Source organism: Acanthochromis polyacanthus, chromosome 18 (genome assembly GCF_021347895.1).
Source record: "Acanthochromis polyacanthus isolate Apoly-LR-REF ecotype Palm Island chromosome 18, KAUST_Apoly_ChrSc, whole genome shotgun sequence".
Taxonomy (NCBI): Eukaryota; Metazoa; Chordata; class Actinopteri; family Pomacentridae; genus Acanthochromis; species Acanthochromis polyacanthus.
This window is the reverse complement of record NC_067130.1, coordinates 18,461,762-18,482,885: the sequence shown is the minus strand read 5'-3', so window position 1 is coordinate 18,482,885 and position 21,124 is coordinate 18,461,762. Positions and strand designations below refer to the sequence as shown.

The 21,124-nt window shown below is 40.1% G+C and overlaps 1 protein-coding gene across 1 annotated transcript in view; it reads left to right on the top strand.

Moving 5' to 3' along the window:
- Nucleotides 1-15,937, top strand: part of LOC110960824 (synaptic vesicle glycoprotein 2C-like) — a 66,168-nt gene extending 50,231 nt beyond the window's left edge. Inside the window, exons 10-13 of the mRNA XM_022208207.2 lie at nucleotides 3,531-3,664; nucleotides 7,146-7,349; nucleotides 7,532-7,691; nucleotides 9,753-15,937. Of these exons, the coding sequence (XP_022063899.1) occupies nucleotides 3,531-3,664; nucleotides 7,146-7,349; nucleotides 7,532-7,691; nucleotides 9,753-9,936 (682 nt within the window). The 3' untranslated portion in view covers nucleotides 9,937-15,937. The remainder of the gene's footprint in view (nucleotides 1-3,530; nucleotides 3,665-7,145; nucleotides 7,350-7,531; nucleotides 7,692-9,752) is intronic.
- The last annotated feature ends 5,187 nt before the right edge of the window (nucleotides 15,938-21,124 follow it).

Below are 21,124 nucleotides of genomic sequence, written 5' to 3'. Positions count from 1 at the left end.
CATTTTCACCGCAGACCAGGATGCAGTTATTGCAAGATTAAATCAAAACCAATACAATGATGCTGTGTCCAGTTACAGATCACAGAGATAAATAACTGACCCTGTCATGTTGGACACACTAGTTTTTTAAAAGCAGGTTTGAACACTCCAGTTTTATTGTCTTTACATTGTCTCTCAGTACATTTTAGAATTAATTTCAAAATTCTTTTAATGACTTACAAGGCCTTACATGGTTTGGCATCCCACTGTATCTCTGATCTGTTATCTTTCCACAACTCTGCTCGTACTCCGAGATCTTCAGACAGACGCTTTCTATCTGTTCCAGACTTTTGATTGAAAAAGAGCTGCAGACATAACAACTCTGAGGCTCTGGAATACGCTGCCTGAGGACATAAGGCAGCATGAGACAATGGCTGCTTTTACATCTATGCCTAAAACATATGTTTCTTCCATCTGCCTCTATTTATCTTAAATTATTCTAGCTAATATTCCATTTGTGAGTTTTGCCATTTCTGATTTTAATTTGCCTTGTTTAGTAGTTTAGTCCCTTTTACTGTGTATTAATGTCATATTTACGTGATCTCCGGTTACAACAGCACTTTGCATTTTTTTTATTAAGGGCTATACAAGTAAATATACAGTGGGTACGGAAAGTATTCAGACTTCTTGAAATGTTTCACTCTCTGTGTCATTGCAGCCATTTGCCAAAATCAAAAAAGTTCATTTTATTTCTCATTAATGTACACTCAGCACCCCATCTTGACAGAAAAAACAGAAATGTAGAAATTTTTGCAAATGTATTAAAAAAGAAAAACTGAAATATCACATGGTCATAAGTATTCAGACCCTTTGCTCAGTATTGAGTAGAAGCACCCTTTTCAGCTAGTACAGCCATGAGTCTTCTTGGGAATGACGCAACAAGTTTTTCACACCTGGATTTGGGGATCCTCTGCCATTCTTCCTTGCAGATCCTCTCCAGTTCTGTCAGGTTGGATGGTGAACGTTGGTGGACAGTCATTTTGAGGTCTCTCCAGAGATGCTCAATTGGGTTTAGGTCAGGGCTCTGGCTGGGCCAGTCAAGAACGGTCACAGAGTTGTTCTGAAGCCACTCCTTTGTTATTTTTGCTGTGTGCTTAGGGTCATTGTCCTGTTGAAAGGTGAACCTTCGGCCCAGTCTGAGGTCCTGAGCACTCTGGAAGAGGTTTTCCTCCAGGGTATCTCTGTACTTGGCCGCATTCATCCTTCCTTTAATGGCAACCAGTCGTCCTGTCCCTGCAGCTGAAAAACACCCCCACAACATGATGCTCCCACCACCATGTTTCACTGTAGGGATTGTATTGGGCAGGTGATGAGCAGTGCCTGGTTTTCTCCACACATACCACTTAGAATTAACACCAAAAAGTTCAATCTTGGTCTCATCAGACCAGAGAATCTTATTTCTCATAGTCTGGGAGTCCTTCATGTGTTTTTTGGCAAACTCTATGCGGGCTTTCATGTGTCTTGCACTGAGGAGAGGCTTCCATTGGGCCACTCTGCCATAAAGCCCCGACTGGTGGAGGGCTGCAGTGATAGTTGACTTTGTGGAACTTTCTCCTATCTCCCGACTGCATCTCTGGAGCTCAGCCACAGTGATCTTTGGGTTCTTCTTTACCTCTCTCACCAAGGCTCTTTTCCCACCAGTGCTCAGTTTGACTGGACAGCCAGGTCTAGGAAGAGTTGTGGTTGTCCCAAACTTCTTCCATTTGAGGATTATGGAAGCCACTGTGCTCTTAGGAACCTTGAATGCTGCAGAAATTCTTTTGTAACCTTGGCCAGATCTGTGCCTTGCCACAGTTCTGTCTCTGAGCTCCTTGGGCAGTTCCTTCCACCTCATGATTCTCATTTGCTCTGACATGCACTGTGAGCTGTAAGGTCTTATATAGACAGGTGTGTGCCTTTCCTAATCAAGTCCAATCAGTTTAATTAAACACAGCTGGACTCCAATAAAGAAGCAGAACCATCTCGAGGAGGATCAGAAGAAATGGACAGCATGTGAGTTAAATATGAATGTCGCTGCAAAGGGTCTGAATACTTCTGACCATGTGATATTTCAGTTTTTCTTTTTTAATAAATTTGCAAAAATTTCTGTTTTTTCTGTCAAGATCGGGTGCTGAGTGTACATTAATGAGAAATAAAATGAACTTTTTTGATTTTGGCAAATGGCTGCAATGACACAGAGTGAAAAATTTCAAGGGGTCTGAATACTTTCTGTACCCACTGTATTATTTTGATTCCGTGGTGGTGGGAAAAAACTAGCAGGTTATTTCTTTTACTTGAGTAAAACTGGCAGTATTACTTTGTAAAGACAATCATTAACCGAAGTAAAAATACAGAAATATTAGACTCAACATGTACTTAAAGAATTGAAAGTGAAAACACATATTTTGCCGAGGGTTCCCTTCAAAGGTGTGATTCATAACAAAGGAAGTCTTCGCACATTTGTTTCGTGAGGTAGGTGTGTAGCAGAGGGACAAGCATATGTAGAGCCTTCAAACAGATTCTCAGACTGTCAAACTTGCAGAAAAATATTTATTTGCAGCAAATTTAGATTTTACTGTTGTCACTTTTTTTTTACATTAGATATGCAAATTATGTCTATTTTTGTAATTTTGTTTATTTTGTCTATGTGTGTCCCCTGCCTTCACCCTAAGTCACCTGTTATAGAGTCCAGCCACCCCATGACCCTGGTGAGGATTACATGGGATAATGGATGGATGGAGAGCTGGATAGATTTATGGATGGATGGATATTTCTTTTGTATTTCAAAAAAACTAAAGAAATAGAATTTGAAGAAGATTCTGTGGTCAGATGAGTCCAGTTTCCAGCTTTATCTCCCTCCTGCTAATGTGAGGGTACACAGAAGGCCAGGTGAAACATTATCTCCAGCGAGTATAGTACCTACTGTCAAACATGGTGGAGGAAGTATGGTTTGGGGATGCGTGAGTGCTGCTGCTGTTGGTCATCTAACACTGAACTCTGTGAAGTATTGTGCCTTTCTCCAAACCCACATGCTCCCTTGTGCATGTGCACTGTTCCATCTGGGTCAAAACTGGATGTTTCAACAAGATAATGCTCCTTGCCTCATGATAATATTTGAGATTGTGTAAAATTTTAAGGGTATCCGAAAACTTTTTTCCACCTCTATAGTACCTCAGTTTGCATCTGATTAAATGTACTTTCCCCTGCTATCCTTTCATAAGACAACTATTACTCTGTCTCAAGAAGTGAGATCCACATTTATTTTTGACTGTGTGGTTAAAAAGTAGCAAACTTCCTCTGCATTTGTCGTCCGTGCGCTCAGTGAAAAGAGTGACTCAGCATTTCAATTACACGATTTGCTCGCCGTATGCATTTTCTCAAAGGGACATAATTCAGCCTTAACACCTTTGCTGTCAGGAATATGTTACTTATCCCGGTTAATCCTTCCTCTCTGGTTGCTTCCTTGGATCTTTCATATCATTTCACCCCCTGTCCACCTCCCTCCCCTCCAGGTTTATCAGTATGAAGTTCAAGGCGGTCACGTTCATCGACTCATCTTTCCTCAACTGCTACTTTGAAGATGTCTCCTCAGTGGGATCCTTCTTCAAAAACTGCACCTTTGTAGATTCCTTCTTTTACAACACAGGTGAGTCCACACATGTGAAATCCACTCCCTTTCAGGGTATTCCTCTCTCGCACACAGCTCCCTGTATTGAACTGAGGTACTTCCTTCCACCCCCAGAAAATCCTATTATACTGTAGGTGGCTTACACATAAGTCTCACTCAGTCGCTCTGTTTCTGTCTGACAGTTCATTTTGGGCCTGACGTCCAAGCCTCTGCCTTAGAGGAGAAAGAATGGGTTTGAGCATTTATGGCTTTGCTTTATGCCACTAAATTACTGCTTAACCTCTCTGCCCCCTGTACGGATTGCCTTTCTGAACTACCAGTGACTGCATTTAACAAAAAAAAGTGCGCCAGGCTGGGCTGCAGAAGACTGAAAATGGCAATTCCCATCCACACAAAGACTGTGATGCTTTAGATGGCACTGACATAAGCTTGCTTCTCTGAGAAATTGAATTTTAACTAAAACAAGCTTTCCCTTTTCACTTGCAGATTACCTCATCACAGTTTTTTTTGTTTGTCTGTTTTGAGAAGGAAATTGAAACCAAGGGTCCTGCATCAGCATCCAAAACATCTAATTGTACTATTAATGAATCCTGGCTATTTTGCAAAAGTACAATTCAGTCATTTTCTGAGTGACAACGACACAGTCTGGAAGAAAAGGAAAGGCAGGAGAGGCTTTTAAAGAATCTGAGAGAACTGGAGCTGAATCAGACCTTGTGGGAGTACAGGGTGGAAAAACAGTTCCCTCCAGCACTCAGGAAAGCGCTGAACATGGAAACAGTGAGGGCACGTCAGGTTTGCTGTAATGCCCCATGGGAAATGAAGTCTTTTTGCCCACAACAATGTGTCTCTGGAGGGAGAGAAACGACGAGAGACAGAATGAGCTTGGGAGGGACGAGTGTGTTGTGAGAGCGGGAATGTTTCCTTATTGCTGCAGCTGCTGAGGTCTATTGAGACAGCATTTCTATTTAGGGAATGAGCTGATTAGAACCAGAGTTCTACAGGGGTTCAGTTTTGCAAATTCAGTCATCTCCATGTCAAATTGAGACTCTCCCCAATGGCCTTAATATCACACCTGTGTCTACTGAAGTCCATCTCAACATTTTGTTTTGTTTTTTGCCCCCGATGTGATCTGAGTTATTTGATGTTTAGTGATTTCTGACATCACGTCCCAATCTTCTTTGATATTACACATGAAAAAATATTTTATTTGTGCACCCAAGCTGTTCCTTGATGTCCCATTAGTGGTTAGGGATGTTGTTTCAAAACTCCAGTAGGGCACTGAGGTAGTGTGTAGAGGGTAGCTCCAAGCTCCAAATGACAGTGAAAACTTGTATTCTTTTCATGCTTGTCAGAAAATGTTTTGTAGATTAGCTGTAGTACCTGGTTGGACTACCAGGAGGATAGACTTACCATCTAATACTGCAGCTAGAAGGCTATCACTGAGACTATACATGTTCCAGAAAGCAGCAAGCAGAGAATATAGTGGGGGGTTTAGCTAGCAATGGCAACCATGACAAAGACTTTGGTGACACCTGATGAGCTACAGCTAGAGCGCATGTGTTTACGTCAAATTGCGATCATCAGCGTCAGTTTTCCTGTATTCCGTGATGTAGCTTCATTTTAACAGCAATGTCAGCACAGGACAAACATCCACTCTGCTCGATTTGTGTCATCAGTTATTGATTGCATTATCAATTATTGACCAGGTCAGATCATTCCTGTGATGCCAGTCAGTTGAAAATTACCTGATCAGCCTCGATTCATATCTTTGGCCCGGCCAGCAGGCAGATGGGTCCCCCCACATAAAGAGCCGGGTTCTGCTCAAGATTTTTTTCCTGTTAAAAGGGTGTTTATTTCCTGTTAAAAGGTGTTTTCCTTGCCGCTGTCGCCATGGGGCTTGCTCTGGGGGTCAGGCATATAGGTTTTGTAAAGCGTCTTGAGACAATTTCACTGTAATTGGTGCTATAGAAATAAAATTGAATTGAATAGATAAGGACATCCCTACTCGTGATTTAACACGCAGGCTACACAGTCACTTACTGCTGTGCTTAAATTTACTTGTAGACTTGGAACATGTAGAAAAATAAGCTGAAATAATGTTTTTTATTCTGTCACCAATATTGAATCGTTTTTCACTCCCAAAGCTAATATTTTAGAGCGTCCCAGGCCTTTGTGCATGTTCCAACCACAAGAACTAAACTTTAGAACCTTTTTCAGGGTCACTTTAAGGGAAGAAAGAAGATACCGACTGCAGCATAGGTACTTCAGACTCTGAAAGAACTCAAGTTCCATCCACTGTTATTTGTTGTTGATTTGGTGTATTTCCAGTTAATATCATGGTCAAAGCTGGCAGATCCTACACTGCGATGGAAACAGAAATGCTGAGATCTTTTCTGTAAACACTTGTTGCTGCTCACTATGACATTTAAATGCACTTGTAGTTGTGTCAAAGTTGCTTTGTAGGCTTTTACATTAAAAATAAATAAATTCCTGACAAGTGAATTGAACTGATTTTGACGCTAAAAATACTACAGTACAGTAATTTATGTTTTCAATTTCTCAAGATGAAAAAAGGTTGTTTTCAGTCACTTTCCATCTGCATTTAGATAATTTTTTTTTTTTTTTTTTTACCACAGACTGTATATGAAGATGAACATAGCCACTGAGGTGCTGCTCATTGGTTCATGGACTACCATTTGGACAGCTTGAAATGGCATTTAGCTGTTGCCATCTTGCTGTTTTCAAACCAGACATTGAGAACCAGTCTATGACAACATAATCCTGCATCCAAAAAATATGCTCACTTATCGTCTGAATAACTCTAAATGGGGGTCGTAATTTACAAAATGAACATCATGCTCTGTTCAAAAAGTCTTGAAACTAGTGATTTATGTTATAAACCTATTAGGAAAATTCTTACTGAAGTAACAAATCCAGTGTCAAACCCAGCAGTAATCCCTTTATGAGCAAAAATGTAATGACAGTGAAAAGAAAAAGCAGTCTTGTACATATTTAGTTTCTTGCAAAGAGTTAGAAGAGAAGATTGATACCATGTCCATGTTTTTTTGTAAATAAGCTACAGCAATCAGCTGGTTAACTTAGCATAAACAGCAAATCTGGCTCTGTCCCACCAGCACCTCTAAAGTTCTCTAATGAGCACATCTAATTTGTTTAATCCACACAAAGACAGGAATAAAAAGTTAAAATGACTCCATTTATATAATATTTATAATTCAGAAATAGTGTTTTTAAAGTCCAGATTGGCTCCAAGTCTGCTATTACTTGGTGTAAACTGCCATACTTATCTAAATGTAATAAAGCAAACACTTTAAAAAGGCTTCCTTCTACAGGATATATAAAAATATAAAAATAACACATGCAGGTTATAACATGCATTTTAAACAAGCAGAAAGAGACTGTAATATGTGCCAGGCAGATACAAACTGATGAATCAGTATTTAAACGTACTGAAAACTTCTCTCTTCTCTCCCTTTTACAGATATTGATGACTCCAAGCTAATAAATTCGAGTTTGATCAACAGCTCCTTCCACCACAACAAAACAGGCTGTCAGATGACGTTCGACGATGATTACAGCGCCTACTGGGTCTATTTCGTTAACTTCCTGGGAACGTTGGCTGTGTTGCCTGGGAACATCGTCTCTGCTCTCCTCATGGATAAAATAGGACGTCTTAGCATGTTAGGTATGACATGACATTCCTGTCTTTGTGGCGGCTGAGGACCTGCTCTGACTTTCTGTTTGGGATATGAATAGCAGCCTCTCCTCTTTGAAAATGTCTTGATGTCTTGTGATGTTGGCCTTTGTGTCTGCAGTGACCTCTAGTGACGTAAAAGATGTTATTTTGTGCTGCACTGTGTCCTGCAGGAGGCTCCATGGTGCTGTCAGGCATCAGCTGCTTCTTCCTTTGGTTCGGCACCAGTGAGTCCATGATGATCTTCATGCTGTGTCTCTACAACGGCCTCAGTATCTCTGCCTGGAACTCCCTGGATGTGGTCACCACTGAGCTGTACCCAACAGACAGGAGGTGAGCGCTGCTTTCACTGTATACAGAACTCCGATAGAACTTTACTGCAAAAAGCAGCAGTAATCTACAGGATATTGCAAGAGGACGCCTGTGCTTCATCACTGAGTAAACCAATATGTGTATCAAGTTTTCATCATATCAGTCCAGAACAATAAGAAAGAAGGAAATTAATAAAAATGACTTTACTTATATATATTTAATATTATAAGGCATTAAGTGTGACTTTTAAATTACTCAGCTAAATTCACATAAATTTAACTGTAGCATTGTAATCTCAATTTTTAGATTTCTTTGGTACCTTCTCAAAGGAGATCCTGTTTTTGTGCTATATCATAACAGTGACTGACTCAACTTTGATGTGCAAAGACTGCGGATTATAGCCTAGCTGCGCTAGACCCAGGTCTGAAGACACAAGAGTCTAGGAACTCTCGACAGGGAGGGAGGCGGGCTAAAGGGTTGTCTTTCAAATCACTCTGCAGCAATTGGGTAGGTATACAACCAATCAGCGCAACGAATAGGCTGACGTAGTTCCTAGAGCGCCGGAAATTAGAGGATGCGGTAGTTCAGTGAAGCCTTATTTATACAGTCAATGGGTGAAGCTCAAGTATATTAAAGACATGTTAACAGAAAGATTATTCAGAGTCGGTGCTAATGGAACTCAACGACTGTTTAAATTCGTTGCGGTGGGTTGTCTAGCGCAGCTAGGCTAGTTGTTTCCGGTTGTTTCTGTCAGAATCGTCACGCCTCTGTCGTCACTCAGTTACGCCCGCCTTCTGACTCTACACTTCATGGTGATTCGTCGGCCAGTTTTAGGAGCATCCAACCTCGAGGCTTACCTCGGTAACTAGACCCACCCTTGCAGAGAATTAAATTAGTTGCCGTGGGTTATCTAGCGCGGCTAGGCTATGAGGATTAATCACTACAAAAAAATCCTAAAAGACGACATCAGTAGTGGAGATTTCAATAATTAAGGGGAAAACTAAGTTCAAACCAAGTCTTTTACTGTAATATCCAGAAATCTCTAATGTGAAATGGTGAAAAACACATAATTTGACACATGAATAAAATAGAATAGCTTTATTGTTATCATACATAGGGACATGATGAAAATGTAAGTAGCTACAGATGTGACATAGTAATAATAGTAATAGTAAGATTGGATTTCTTAACCCTCCTGTTGTCCTCATTTACAAGCCCCCGAAAACATTGTTTCCTTGTCTGAAAAAAAATCCAAAAATTCAGCAAGAAAATTCCCCAAATTTCTGAAAAGTTGCAAAACCTTCAGGAAGAAAATTCCAATAATTCCTTAAAATTTCCCTTAAAAGTTTTATATTTTAAAAAAAATTTGGCAAGAAAAGTCTTGTAAATATAATTCAAAAAATGAGTAAAAATCTTCCCCAAAAAATCCTAAAAATATCTAAAGTGATTACATATATACACTCAACAAAAATATAAACGCAACACTTTTGTTTTTGCTCCCATTTTTAATGAGATGAACTCAAAGATCTAAAACTTTTTCCACATACACAATATCACCATTTATCTCATATATTGTTCACAAATCTGTCTAAATCTGTGATAGTGAGCACTTCTCCTTTGCTGAGATAATCCATCCCACCTCACAGGTGTGCCATGTCAAGATGCTGATTAGATACCATGATTAGTGCACAGGTGTGCCTTAGACTGCCCACAATACTTCAAATTTACAACTAAACCTTTGGGACAAACATTTAAAGAATTATATGCAGTAGATGAAGGAAGATGATACAACTACATGTGCAGCTTCTCACCTGAAATTTATTCAGTAACAGAATCTGGGTGATGTTGAGCAGCCGCCATCATTTTGCAGCTATATCAGGTATATTATAGTTTTATTTTTTCGTTAAATGTTCTCTTGGATAGAGCAAGGCCTTAATAAAAGGGAAAAAATATAAATATAGTAATAATATATGTACTTCAATGTGCTACTTGGCCCAATTTTCAAATTATCCAGACATGAGTGTGATGTACATGCTGTGCATTTCTGACTCCTCTCTACCTTCTTTGGCTCTTTGCTTTCAGGGGCACAGGATTTGGCTTCTGTAACGCCATGTGTAAGCTGGCAGCAGTGCTGGGCAACCTGATCTTTGGCTCGCTGGTTGGCATCACCAAGGCTATTCCCATTCTGCTGGCATCATCCGTGCTGGTTGGCGGCGGCCTGGTGGGGCTCCGACTGCCAGACACTCGTGCCAATGTCCTCATGTAAACCTCAGTACAAAACAGTATGTTGTTTACCAGGTATTTACTCAGTGTGCTGAATAATGGAATATGATTTATTAGAATATCACAGAAACAACTACTGCTGTCATCCTTCTTGTATTATTTATTTGGTAAACAATGCTGAATATGTCCACCAACTCAAATACATGACAGGCTGTTATCGCAATTCTGTTAGTTCTGAGTTAAATACCTGGTAAATTTGATAGTCAAATGCAGTTTTGAGAGCTGTAGATGTACAGAAGAGCAGAATTCAGGCTATCAGATGTTTCAAATGTGCCAGAGCTGTGCGTATTCTTGCAGGAATTCAAGGGGGAAGAAAAGCGACTTGAAAGCAACAAGCTGATCAGTGGCGATAACACTCTGTATATCAACAGCTCATTAACTACCACAGGCTGTTTCACACATGCAACCCACAAATGCATGTGCCAAAGCAGCAAAAGGCTTGGACATCAAACAACCTTATCTTTCCAAATCCCACTCAGTCTTGCTCAGATTAAAGAAATAGTTTGACATCTTTGGGAATATTCAAAGCTACTCCCCCTTCAGGCAGTCAGCTTAGCGTAAACACAGACTGTATATAAAAGATGAACGTAGACACCGTGACGTCCTTGAGTCATTTGTGGATTACCATTCTGAAGTTTGGAAGTTTGGAACTTTCCCGTGGCCACCTTGGTCTTTTGAAACCAAACTTAACCGACAAGATGTGGAATGTAACCTTCAAGTACACCCCTAAGTAGTTGCCTATTTTGCTCCAAATGGGGCTAACATTTACAAAATGAACATCATGTTGTGTTAAAGACTTGAAATTGTGATTTGAGACAATAAAGTAATTCAGAAAAAAAATCACTGATGTAGCAAATTAAATGTGAAGTGGACTAATTTTTTCATAGGCCTCTTATTCCTTTTTGCAACCAGAGGAGTTGCCTCCTGCTGGCTGTTGAAAAGAACACAGATTTAGGGTGCTTCTGCATTGGATTTTCTTTTCAGATTCGCAGGCTACATTCATCTTTAATATACAGTCTGTGAACTGGAAGTAAAGGGTATAGCTAGCTTGACTAAATTCTAAAAGGTACCACCAACACCTCTAACGCTCACTAATTAACATGTTGTATCTTGTTTGCTAAATATGTGCAAAAAATGAAAGTGTAAAATGACATGTTTTATGGGGCTCGTGTTCTGTAATAATCCTGAGTCAGGCACTGTCATTTGCAAAAAACGACACGTCATTGTGTTGTTTTAAAATGTGGATTCGTGCTCAGATTAAGCAAACAAGATACATTATGACTGTTTTTACATGGAGTCGAGTATCCTGGTTATGATTGGCTTTTTGACAATTTTTTTTGTGTTTGTGTATGGAAACATCATCTCCCAATTTCAGAAACTTGGATAAGACATTAGCTGTGCTTTGAGAACGCTGATTGTGCTTGGTGGAGTACTCCGGCTTACAATTCCACATAGATTTTATCACAGGCGTGATTACAGCCAGGTAACAATAAAAACTGTCCACAACTGCCCATTTTGGACAACAACTACGACCAGAACAGAGCCAACACTTGTCCAGTTTATTTCCTCTGGTGTCTTAAATTGTTCAACTGTGTCACACAACTAGTAAAAGAAATGGAAATGCATATATTTTCTAAACTCAGAGTCACTGAGCCTCATCATGACACAGCCCGATCTCACGAGGATTCGTGAAACTGTCACGTAAATTTTTGTTTCGGTTTCGTGCGCACCAACACGATTTCGTCATGTTTTTCGTGCCGCTCACCACGAAATGCACACCAATGTATTTTAAACGGCGGACTTTTCGTGCCACTCAGAACGTATTTCAAACGAATGGGTATATTATATTTTTAATGTAAAACCGTGGCGAATCCAACGCTATATTTTGCATGACATCGTCCCTAACCATAACCTAACCATAACCTAACCATAACCTAACCATAACCCGGTGGTACACTTACCAATTTGCATAGGAATTTAAAGAATGTCCGACGGCCGCAAACGCGATCACACAAGCAGTATACGCCAATGGACAGCTTAGATCGTCATGAATCTGCCGGTATAAACCACTTTCAGATGTGATTACCACAGCGGGTTTCGTTGTGAGCAACACGAAAAACATTTTGTGGTGAGCGGCACGAAAAACATGACAAAATCGTGTTGGTGCCCACGAAACCCAAACAAAAATTTACGTGACAGTTTCACGAATTCCCGTGAGACCGGGTTGCATGACAACCCCATCCCACCGGTCATGGCTGCCTATCTTTATCTTACACTCCTTTATCATGTGAGGTGACAGTTAAATCCTGACATCAATTAAAGAGGAGGTAGAAATCTGCAATGCAGTCGTGGCATTAAATAGTGCTAAGTCTGGCATTAGCCAAAAGGGCCATGTTTTCAGTAGCCACTGTCAAATTTCTTTAGTTAGGCTAACAGGTCCTGAAAAGTCACATTAAATTGCCAGTTTGACTTGTAAACATTACAAGTGAAAGCACAAACAGCACTCAGTAATCAGTAACTGGTACACATGCATTTATCATGTATACAGGGATGTGAAAAACAGACATCTGTGCTCCATGTAAACACCATAACCTGAATATGATCTAAACTACGGTGTTATGAGAATACTAGTGTACATGTATGTTTATCTGTGATCTTTAGAGGTTTAGGTGGATGGATTTCATTGCTTTCGGATAGAGTCAGGCCAGCCTTTCCCTCTGCTGCCACTCTTTATGCTAAGCTAACTAGCTGGCTGTAGCTTCATACAGATATGAGAGGAGTATCACATATTCTCAGCTTGCTCAGCAAAGAAAGTGAGCAAGTGGATATGGTTCAACAAAATGCTGACTTATTTATTAATTTATGTCTTATCTATTGCTGCACTGGAGTGGTTTTATGTTTGTTTTTTATGTCTTTTGACTTTGATCAGTGTCCTAATAAAGGTTGATGACACTTAAGCCTTTTGCTGCGACTTGCAAGAATGACAAGGCCATAGAAAAAGAAAATCAATAATGATACAGTAGTTTAGCAAAACTGGCAACTTCAGCAGCTACATTTCTAAAAGTGAAAAGAAGTTTACATTTTCTGCTTTTTACAGTAAGAGACTTTTGCCATTGGGATCCCTTTGTCTGAATGCTTCCTCTCTCCCTCTGTGTTCGTCTTGTGGCGCCGAGCTCACCATGAAGGGCTTTGCTCTCCGTTGCAATCTGATCCGTCGAGAAGAATTTTTATTGTGGGAAACTTCTGTTGGTGTCAAAACTTGCTCTTCTCTCTTTGTGTTTTCTTTTCCTCTTTATCTGTGTCATTGTCCTGTTTTCCTCGCGGTGTCTCGTGGCCCGTCTCGTCCTCTGTTTATCTCCTGCCTTGCTGCTGCTCCCTCCAAAACTCAAAGGCCTTTCTCAAATGTCGTGCCTCTCTCTCCATCGAGCCCATCTCTACTTCCAAACCTCACTGGAAGCTTTGCTGCTCTGTCCTGCTTTCTATTTTCTCTTTGATCCTTTATCTCCTGATACTGCAGTGTGTGTGTGTGTGTGTGTGTGTGTGTGTGTGTGAGTGTGTGTGTGACAAGACAAACCCTAGTGACCATCCCTTACCTGTACGTGGAAAACCAATTTCTTTTTTCATGTGTTTTGCTATACCAAGGAACTGAACTATTTGAAGAATTTGATTCATGTGATAAACTGAAATTAAAAGCCATGTGAAGAGTCAGCTTACCCAAATTCTTTAAAAAAATCACATTTTATAGCCACGGTGATAGTTTTGGTTTTATGTGCTGAGATTTTGAACTTGTTGAACATTTGCATTTTAATTGGAGTCTACAGGCATGCAGCACTGAGGCTGTACTTGAGTTAAATCTAGAATGCGGTGCAAAAATACATCTAAATGATGAGAAGACTGTTGTCATTACACAGTGCAGCCAACAAGCTACACTGAGTTGGTAGAGTTGGTTGTTGCTAGAGGTACGGATCCGTACCCGTAGCCTGTGGACTACGGATACGGCCCTTTCCATTTGCCAATCAGATACGCGAGATCTGGTCATGTGACTCCCAGTAGACGCTAGCGGTATGGACCCGTAGCATCGGTACTACAGGTACGGACCCTAAACCTGACCCTAACACTAACCCTAATCTTAACCTTTGCTTACCTTTCAACAGTTTGCAGTGGTTAGCAGCTTCTTGACTCGCGAGACTCGCGTACGGGTCCGTATCTGTCTGGCAAATGGAAAGTGCCATATCCGTAGTCCACAGGCTACGGGTACGGGTCCGTATCTGTAGACACTACCGGTAGAATTAGGTTTTCTACAATCTTTTTTTTTAATTATCAGTCTTAACTCTTTGGAATTGCTCAAATATGTTAAGAAAAGGTCAATCCTGAAGCCAAGGTGGAGAAAAAATGACATTATGAAGCCAATATCATTACATTTTCTCAACTTAATTTTAGTTTTAAGTGAGTCAACACAGATAATTACGCAGTTAATTTACTGATTTGGATAAACCTTTCAAATTACAAACATTTTTTTGATGGGTTGGGTTGACAAAATAATGTCCTATCAATTTAATATCGTTTTTTTTTTCCTAAATTTCTTTTTAGTCTTGCAGCCATGCACTCTGAATGACTTTTCAGAGTGCAACTGCTGAGAGCAGTGAAAAGCAGGTAATAGTTTCCATCACAGCTGAAAATGTGTCAAGCACTCGGGCAGTTAACATCTACCGTTAATGTTAAATGTGTCAGCACTTTTTACGGAAACATGGAAAGAGACGAAGGCTGTCATTCTTACACTGCAAAGACATAAAGGTTTCTTTAAGCAGTCTACCGGTGATGATGCTTTTTGCAGCATTGCAGCACCATGAGCTCAGTGATCGTCCAGAAATGTTGGTTATTTTGGATTTAATCTTGTATGGAAAGACGCAAAGACTTTCATCTTCTGACACTGTAAACATCACAAACAGATATTGATTTACCTTCACCAGTATGTGGCCAAATAAAACTAAAACTATCCCCATTGTACGGTGCCACTTGAGCTAATAAAGAAAACCTTTTTTTTTGTTTTCATTTTTTGTGACTTGGGTGAAAAGACTCTTGAAAACCTCTTCTGAATGGAATTCTTGCTGCTACTCTGTCAGTGCTTCGGTGTAAAAATGCATTAGGTAAGTTGTAAAATACAAATCTGTAATCTGTTCTCATCTGCGTTCGTTCAATCACACAAAAAAAGTCAGTCGACACAAAAATACGGTTTCATTTTGCTGTCTTCTAGCCATCATTAATGATGTTCTGTTTCTCTTCTCTTCCTCTATTTGTATAACTTCCTACATGCAGTGATTTCCTTTTAAAGAGGATATTTTTAATGACTGAAATGGAGCCGTTTCATGACACAAATCTGCTTGATTCTGTTTGATGCTTTACCTCTAGTCTTTCCCCTCCTCTAAACTCCACCACTTGTGCTGAACAACCTCACTAGACTTCACTGTTTCCAAACCCAAACCCTGCATGTTTGTTACTGAAGCCCCTCTGTTGTGTGTGCTTTTCCCATTTCGGTGTCCTTGGCTGTTCCTCTGCGGGGGCGTAGCAGACGTGATTCCCGGGTTAACGGTGATTGTATCATTCTCGTGTGTTGTCAGATTTGTCGTGGACAGGTGTTCATTATGCTCAGTTCACTTCTAGGCCATTGTGAAAGGGCATGCTCGTGTTGAGAGGACTGTATGTACTGCAAGATGTTAACCAGCAGGGGTGGTCAGATCTGCCACTGGGAAAGTTACCAGGTAGATGAATCACAGAGTCACTGGGGAGGGATTTAAGCAGTGTGACTTTCAGATTTGAAAACCTCTGCTGTTCAACAAGATGTGGAAGTGTGTGTTAAAAAAAAAAAAACAGCTACCCGTCCTTGATATGATTTATTTTGATAAGAAAAGACTCAAGTGAATGCAGTGTAAAGGTGGATTCCTCTGGTGTCTCCATATTGAATAAAGAGTTTCATTTGAACAGCTGCGAGGCTTCGGTCACAGTGTTGTCTGTTTTTTTAACCACCAGATGGCACCATTTATACAAACTTACCCATCAACACCTCTGTTTGCAGTGTTTTATGAGTAAGTCTGACCAATAAGATGATTCATTTATAATAAGCTTCTAAAGGATTTCAAAACCACTCACTGTCATGGCTTAATATTGATGTTTGAGGCTATTTTAGACTAAAGATCTCCAAGATTTTTACTGAATTTGGCATCAGTGCTGATTCTGTTTTCACTCTCATACACAGTTTAAGTGCAATTTTGAGATAGTTTTTCCCGTTTTCTGCTACATTAAGTTTCAACTCCATTTAGTTTCATATGGAAATATTATGCTTTCTGCTCCACTGCATTTATCTGACAGCTTCAGTTACTTTTAAGAAGAAGATTTCACACGATGGTTAATCTACACCAATCAGCCACAATGTTGGGACCAGCAGAAAACCTCCACAGGGGTCCACCAATGGAGACCAATATGAGCAAGGCAGCAGAGGACCTGAGTTTGGATCAGAAGACTGTAAGAAATCAGATATTGATCTGAGAGGGGGAATTGCTGTGAAGTGGTCCACATGAAGGACTCATCTGGGATTTGAACCCAGGTCCTCTCAGACCATAAGCAAGAACCAGACCCCTAACCCAAGCAGGATGGGCCCTTCAAGAGAATAACTTCAAACTCAGAAAGTCAATGCATGGGTTGGCCACAGAAAGTCATCAGTGGGACTGATAGTGGATATAAACCAATCAGCCACAACCTTCTGACCACTGACAGGTGAAGTGAATCCCCTCTCAGTGTGGCTGCCCCCCCCCCTCTTCAAGGTAGTGTCTTCCTTCCTTCCTTCCTTCCTTCCTTCTAGCCTCAGTTCTTTGCCATGTCATGATGATGTCATGTTGATACCTTTTGGGTGTGGACGTGTGTGTGTGTGTGTGTGTGTGTGTGTGTGTGTGTGTGTGTGTGTGTGTGTGTGTGTGTGTGTGTGTGTGTGTGTGTGTGTGTGTGTGTGTGTGTGAATGGCTGTCTATATGTAGGGATGGTGGAGAGTTGTTTTTTTTTATTCCTATTTCTAATTGTATTTATTTATTGTCTTCTTTGTTTTTAATTGCTTATGAAGCACTTTGTTTTGTTCTTACATGAAAAGTGCTATACAAAGAAATAAAGTTTGAGTTTGAGTAATCACATCGATCATCTTGTTATAATGCAACGTTCTGCTGGGAAACCTTGAGTCCTGGCATTCATGTGGATGTTTGACATGGACCACCCACCTAAACACTGCAGGTCCAGCAATTCCCCGACCCCCACCCACCATGGCGACAGCAGTCCTTGATGCCAGTTGCCACCCTCAGCAGGACAATGCACCCCATCACACCGCAAAACAGGAACATGACAGAGCTAAGCTGTTCACCCGGGTCCCACACTCCCCAGATCCAAATCGTACTGAGCATCTGTGGGATGTACAAGGATAAACCTGATCTAGGTAAGTCCCCCCCTGCAACCCACAGGACACACAGAATTCACTGTCACCACCTTGGTGCCACAAGACATCCCTAGAGATCCTGTGTCCATGAACCTCTGGGTCAGAGGAGTTTTAGCAGCATAAAGAAGACCAACTCTGTGTTAGGCAGGTGGTCATAATGTTGTGCCTGATTGGTGTAGCAAGCTTTCACAATGAACATTAATGCCTGAAGCTTTGGAAATAATTATCAGACCACAGTAAGCACTGTTCTCTGCAAACATACTGGGCAGAATATCAATTTCTGAGTCATCAATTAGCTTGGTATATTTGTTGACTTTGCATATGCAATTCCTGCACAAAAATAATGGTGACTTAAATATATTATTTATGAATGAATTTCAATGTTAGCTTGTACTTTGTATGTATCCAATTGTGTGTTATATGTTCCTTGTTCCCCACCCTCCTCCTCTACCTCTCTACCTCTTCTGTCCCTTCAACCCACCGGCCAGCAGGCAGATGGGTCCCCCAACATCAAGGGCCAGGATCTGATCAAGGTTTCTTCCCTGTTGAAAGGGTGTTTTTCTTGCCACTGTCGCCTTAGGGCTTGCTCTGGGAGTTCAGGCATATGGGTTCTATAAAGCGCCTTGAGATAATTTGACTGTAATTGGCGCTATATGAATAAAGTTGAATTGAATTGAATTGAAATTGAAATGTTTTCAGCCATTAAGTCTGAATTTAGAAATGTCTACAGTTACAATACATGGTATTTTTATATTACATGTATTGAGTTATTATTTCAATTAGACTTTTCCATGTCCATTAGAAAATGTTGTAATCATTTGACTAATGTGATAAAGTTCAACAAAATTATCACAGATTAAGGCCTGTTGTGTAGATTTTATTCCCAAAACTGGAGTTTATGATTAAACCAGTGTTTTCCATCCACTCTTTAAAAAAACGGTGTCTAGTCAGACTCACATTTCAGATGTCTGTGAGATGATAGCAGCTCCATCAAATAGTGATTTTTGTCTCTAAACTTCTCACGTCAATTCTGTAAATATTTTCAAGGTTCAGTATCTCACCAAAATGAAAGATAAGAGTAAAACTGAAAAAAAGATCAGTGTATCTGAGTTTTGTTTTGTCTGCTTTCCTCTCCTGATAACCATGTGGTTAACTCATAGGTGTATCTCCCCTTTCCTGTGTCTAAAACTGATATGAAGTAGTTCAAACCTGCAGCAGCTGCAACAGTAACATGCTGCTGACACACTGATGCTTCACTATTACTAATCCAATGATGGAAGATAGAATAATATCAGTGAGAGAGGCCAATCAAGGACTTCTACTTTATTACTTTACATTTTTCTGTTTATGCTTAGTAGGACATTGGTGTATCAATACTTAAGGAAAGGATCTTCCCATTAAATTAAAATAAGCCTGTGTGACTTTTACTGAACTGTGATGGCTACAGTTGTAAGATGAGTAAGTTTTATGTGAAATAAAAGTGAAAGCACTGCAAAACATTAGCAAATTCAGACAAAAATAATGTCAGCAAACTTTGAGTCCACACATTTCATGGTGAATGCAGGGGATGCATCTGCCTCAATACTGACAGCATGTGTGTTCATTTCCCTTGATAAAAAGACGAAAGAAGCAATTTACAATTTTGCAAAATTTGCTATAACATATTTTTTTGGTTTCTTAAGCTGCTGCAGGTCAGGCTGCAGCAGCTACAGGCGCTGGATTTGTTATTGTGTATGAATTTAGCTTATGAAGAGAACGAGCCACACGACTGAAAATTCTGAATATTAGAATAACAGATTAACTCTTTCAGATACAGCCTCATGATCATGGCAAATTAGAGGTTAAACTTTTCTTTTGATGAAGATGCTGCGATGATCGTACGTCGGCCACACTTCACAAAGATGATTGCTTGTTTAAAAAGTACTTGACTTCCTTATTCACACTTCAGTTTTCATTTCAGCAGCTAAATCTGTAAATAGGCCAATCAACAGACCTATTTACACACGTGGACAAAATTGTTGGTACCCCTCAGTTAAAGAAGGAAAAACCCACAATTCTCACTGAAATCACTTGAAACTCACAAAAGTAACAATAAATAAAAATTTATTGAAAATTAAATAATCAAAATCAGCCATCACTTTTGAATTGTTGATTAACATAATTATTTAAAAAAAAAAAACTAATGAAATAGGGCTGGACAAAAATGATGGTACCCATAACTTAATATTTTGTTGCACAACCTTTTGAGGCAATCACTGTAATTAAACGATTTCTGTATTTGTCAATGAGCGTTCTGCAGCTGTCAACAGGTATTTTGGCCCACTCCTCATGAGCAAACAGCTCCAGTTGTCTCAGGTTTGATGGGTGTCTTCTCCAAATGGCATGTTTCAGCTCCTTCCACATATGTTCAATGGGATTCAGATCTGGGCTCATAGAAGGCCACTTTAGAATAGTCCAACGCTTTTCTCTCAGCCATTCTTGGGTGTTTTTGGCTGTGTGTTTTGGATCGTTGTCCTGTTGGAAGACCCATGACCTGCGACTGAGACCAAGCTTTCTGACACTAGGCAGCACATTTCTCTCCAGAATGCCTTGATAGTCTTCAGATTTCATCGTACCTTGCACACTTTCAAGACACCCTGTGCCAGATGCAGCAAAGCAGCCCCAAAACATTACTGAGCCTCCTCCATGTTTCACCGTAGGGACAGTGTTCTTTTCTTCGTATGCTTGGTTTTTGAGTCTATGAACATAGAGTTGATGTGCCTTACCAAAAAGCTCCAGTTTGGTCTCATCTGTCCAAAGGACATTCTCCCAGAAGCTTTGTGGCTTGTCAACATGCATTTTTGCAAATTCCAGTCTGGCTTTTTTATGAGTTTTTTTCAGCAGTGGTGTCCTCCTTGGTCGTCTCCCATGAAGTCCACTTTGGCTCAAACAACGACAAATGGTGCGATCTGACACTGATGTACCTTGGCCTTGGAGTTCACCTTTAATTTCTTTGGAGGTTGCTCTGGGCTCTTTGGATACAATTCCAACGATCCGTCTCTTCAATTTGTCATCAATTTTCCTCTTGGGGCCACGTCCAGGGAGGTTGGCTACTGTCCCGTGGGTCTTGAACTTCTGAATAATATGAGCCACTGTTGTCACAGGAACTTCAAGCTGTTTAGAGATGGTCTTATAGCCTTTACCTTTAAGATGTTTGTCTATCATTTTTTTTCGGATGTCCTGGGACAATTCTCTCCTTCGCTTTCTGTTGTCCATGTTCAGTGTGGTACACACCTTTTCACCAAACAGCAGGGTGACTACTTGTCTCCCTTTAAATAGGCAGACTGACTGATTATGAGTTTGGAAATACCTGTGATGTCAATTAAATGACACACCTGAGTTAATCATGTCACTCTGGTCAAATAGTTTTCAATCTTTTATAGAGGTACCATCATTTTTGTCCAGGCCTGTTTCATTAGTTTGTTTTTTTAAATAATTATGTTAATCAACAATTCAAAAGTAATGGCTGTTTTTGATTATTTAATTTTCAATAAATTTTTATTTATTGTTACTTTTGTGAGTTTCAAGTGATTTAAGTGAGAATTGTGGGTTTTTCCTTCTTTAACTGAGGGGTACCAACAATTTTGTCCACGTGTGTAGATTGAAGAAAAAGACTATGTTTTCAGGAACCCATGACCTCATTTTTATCAGGTATAAT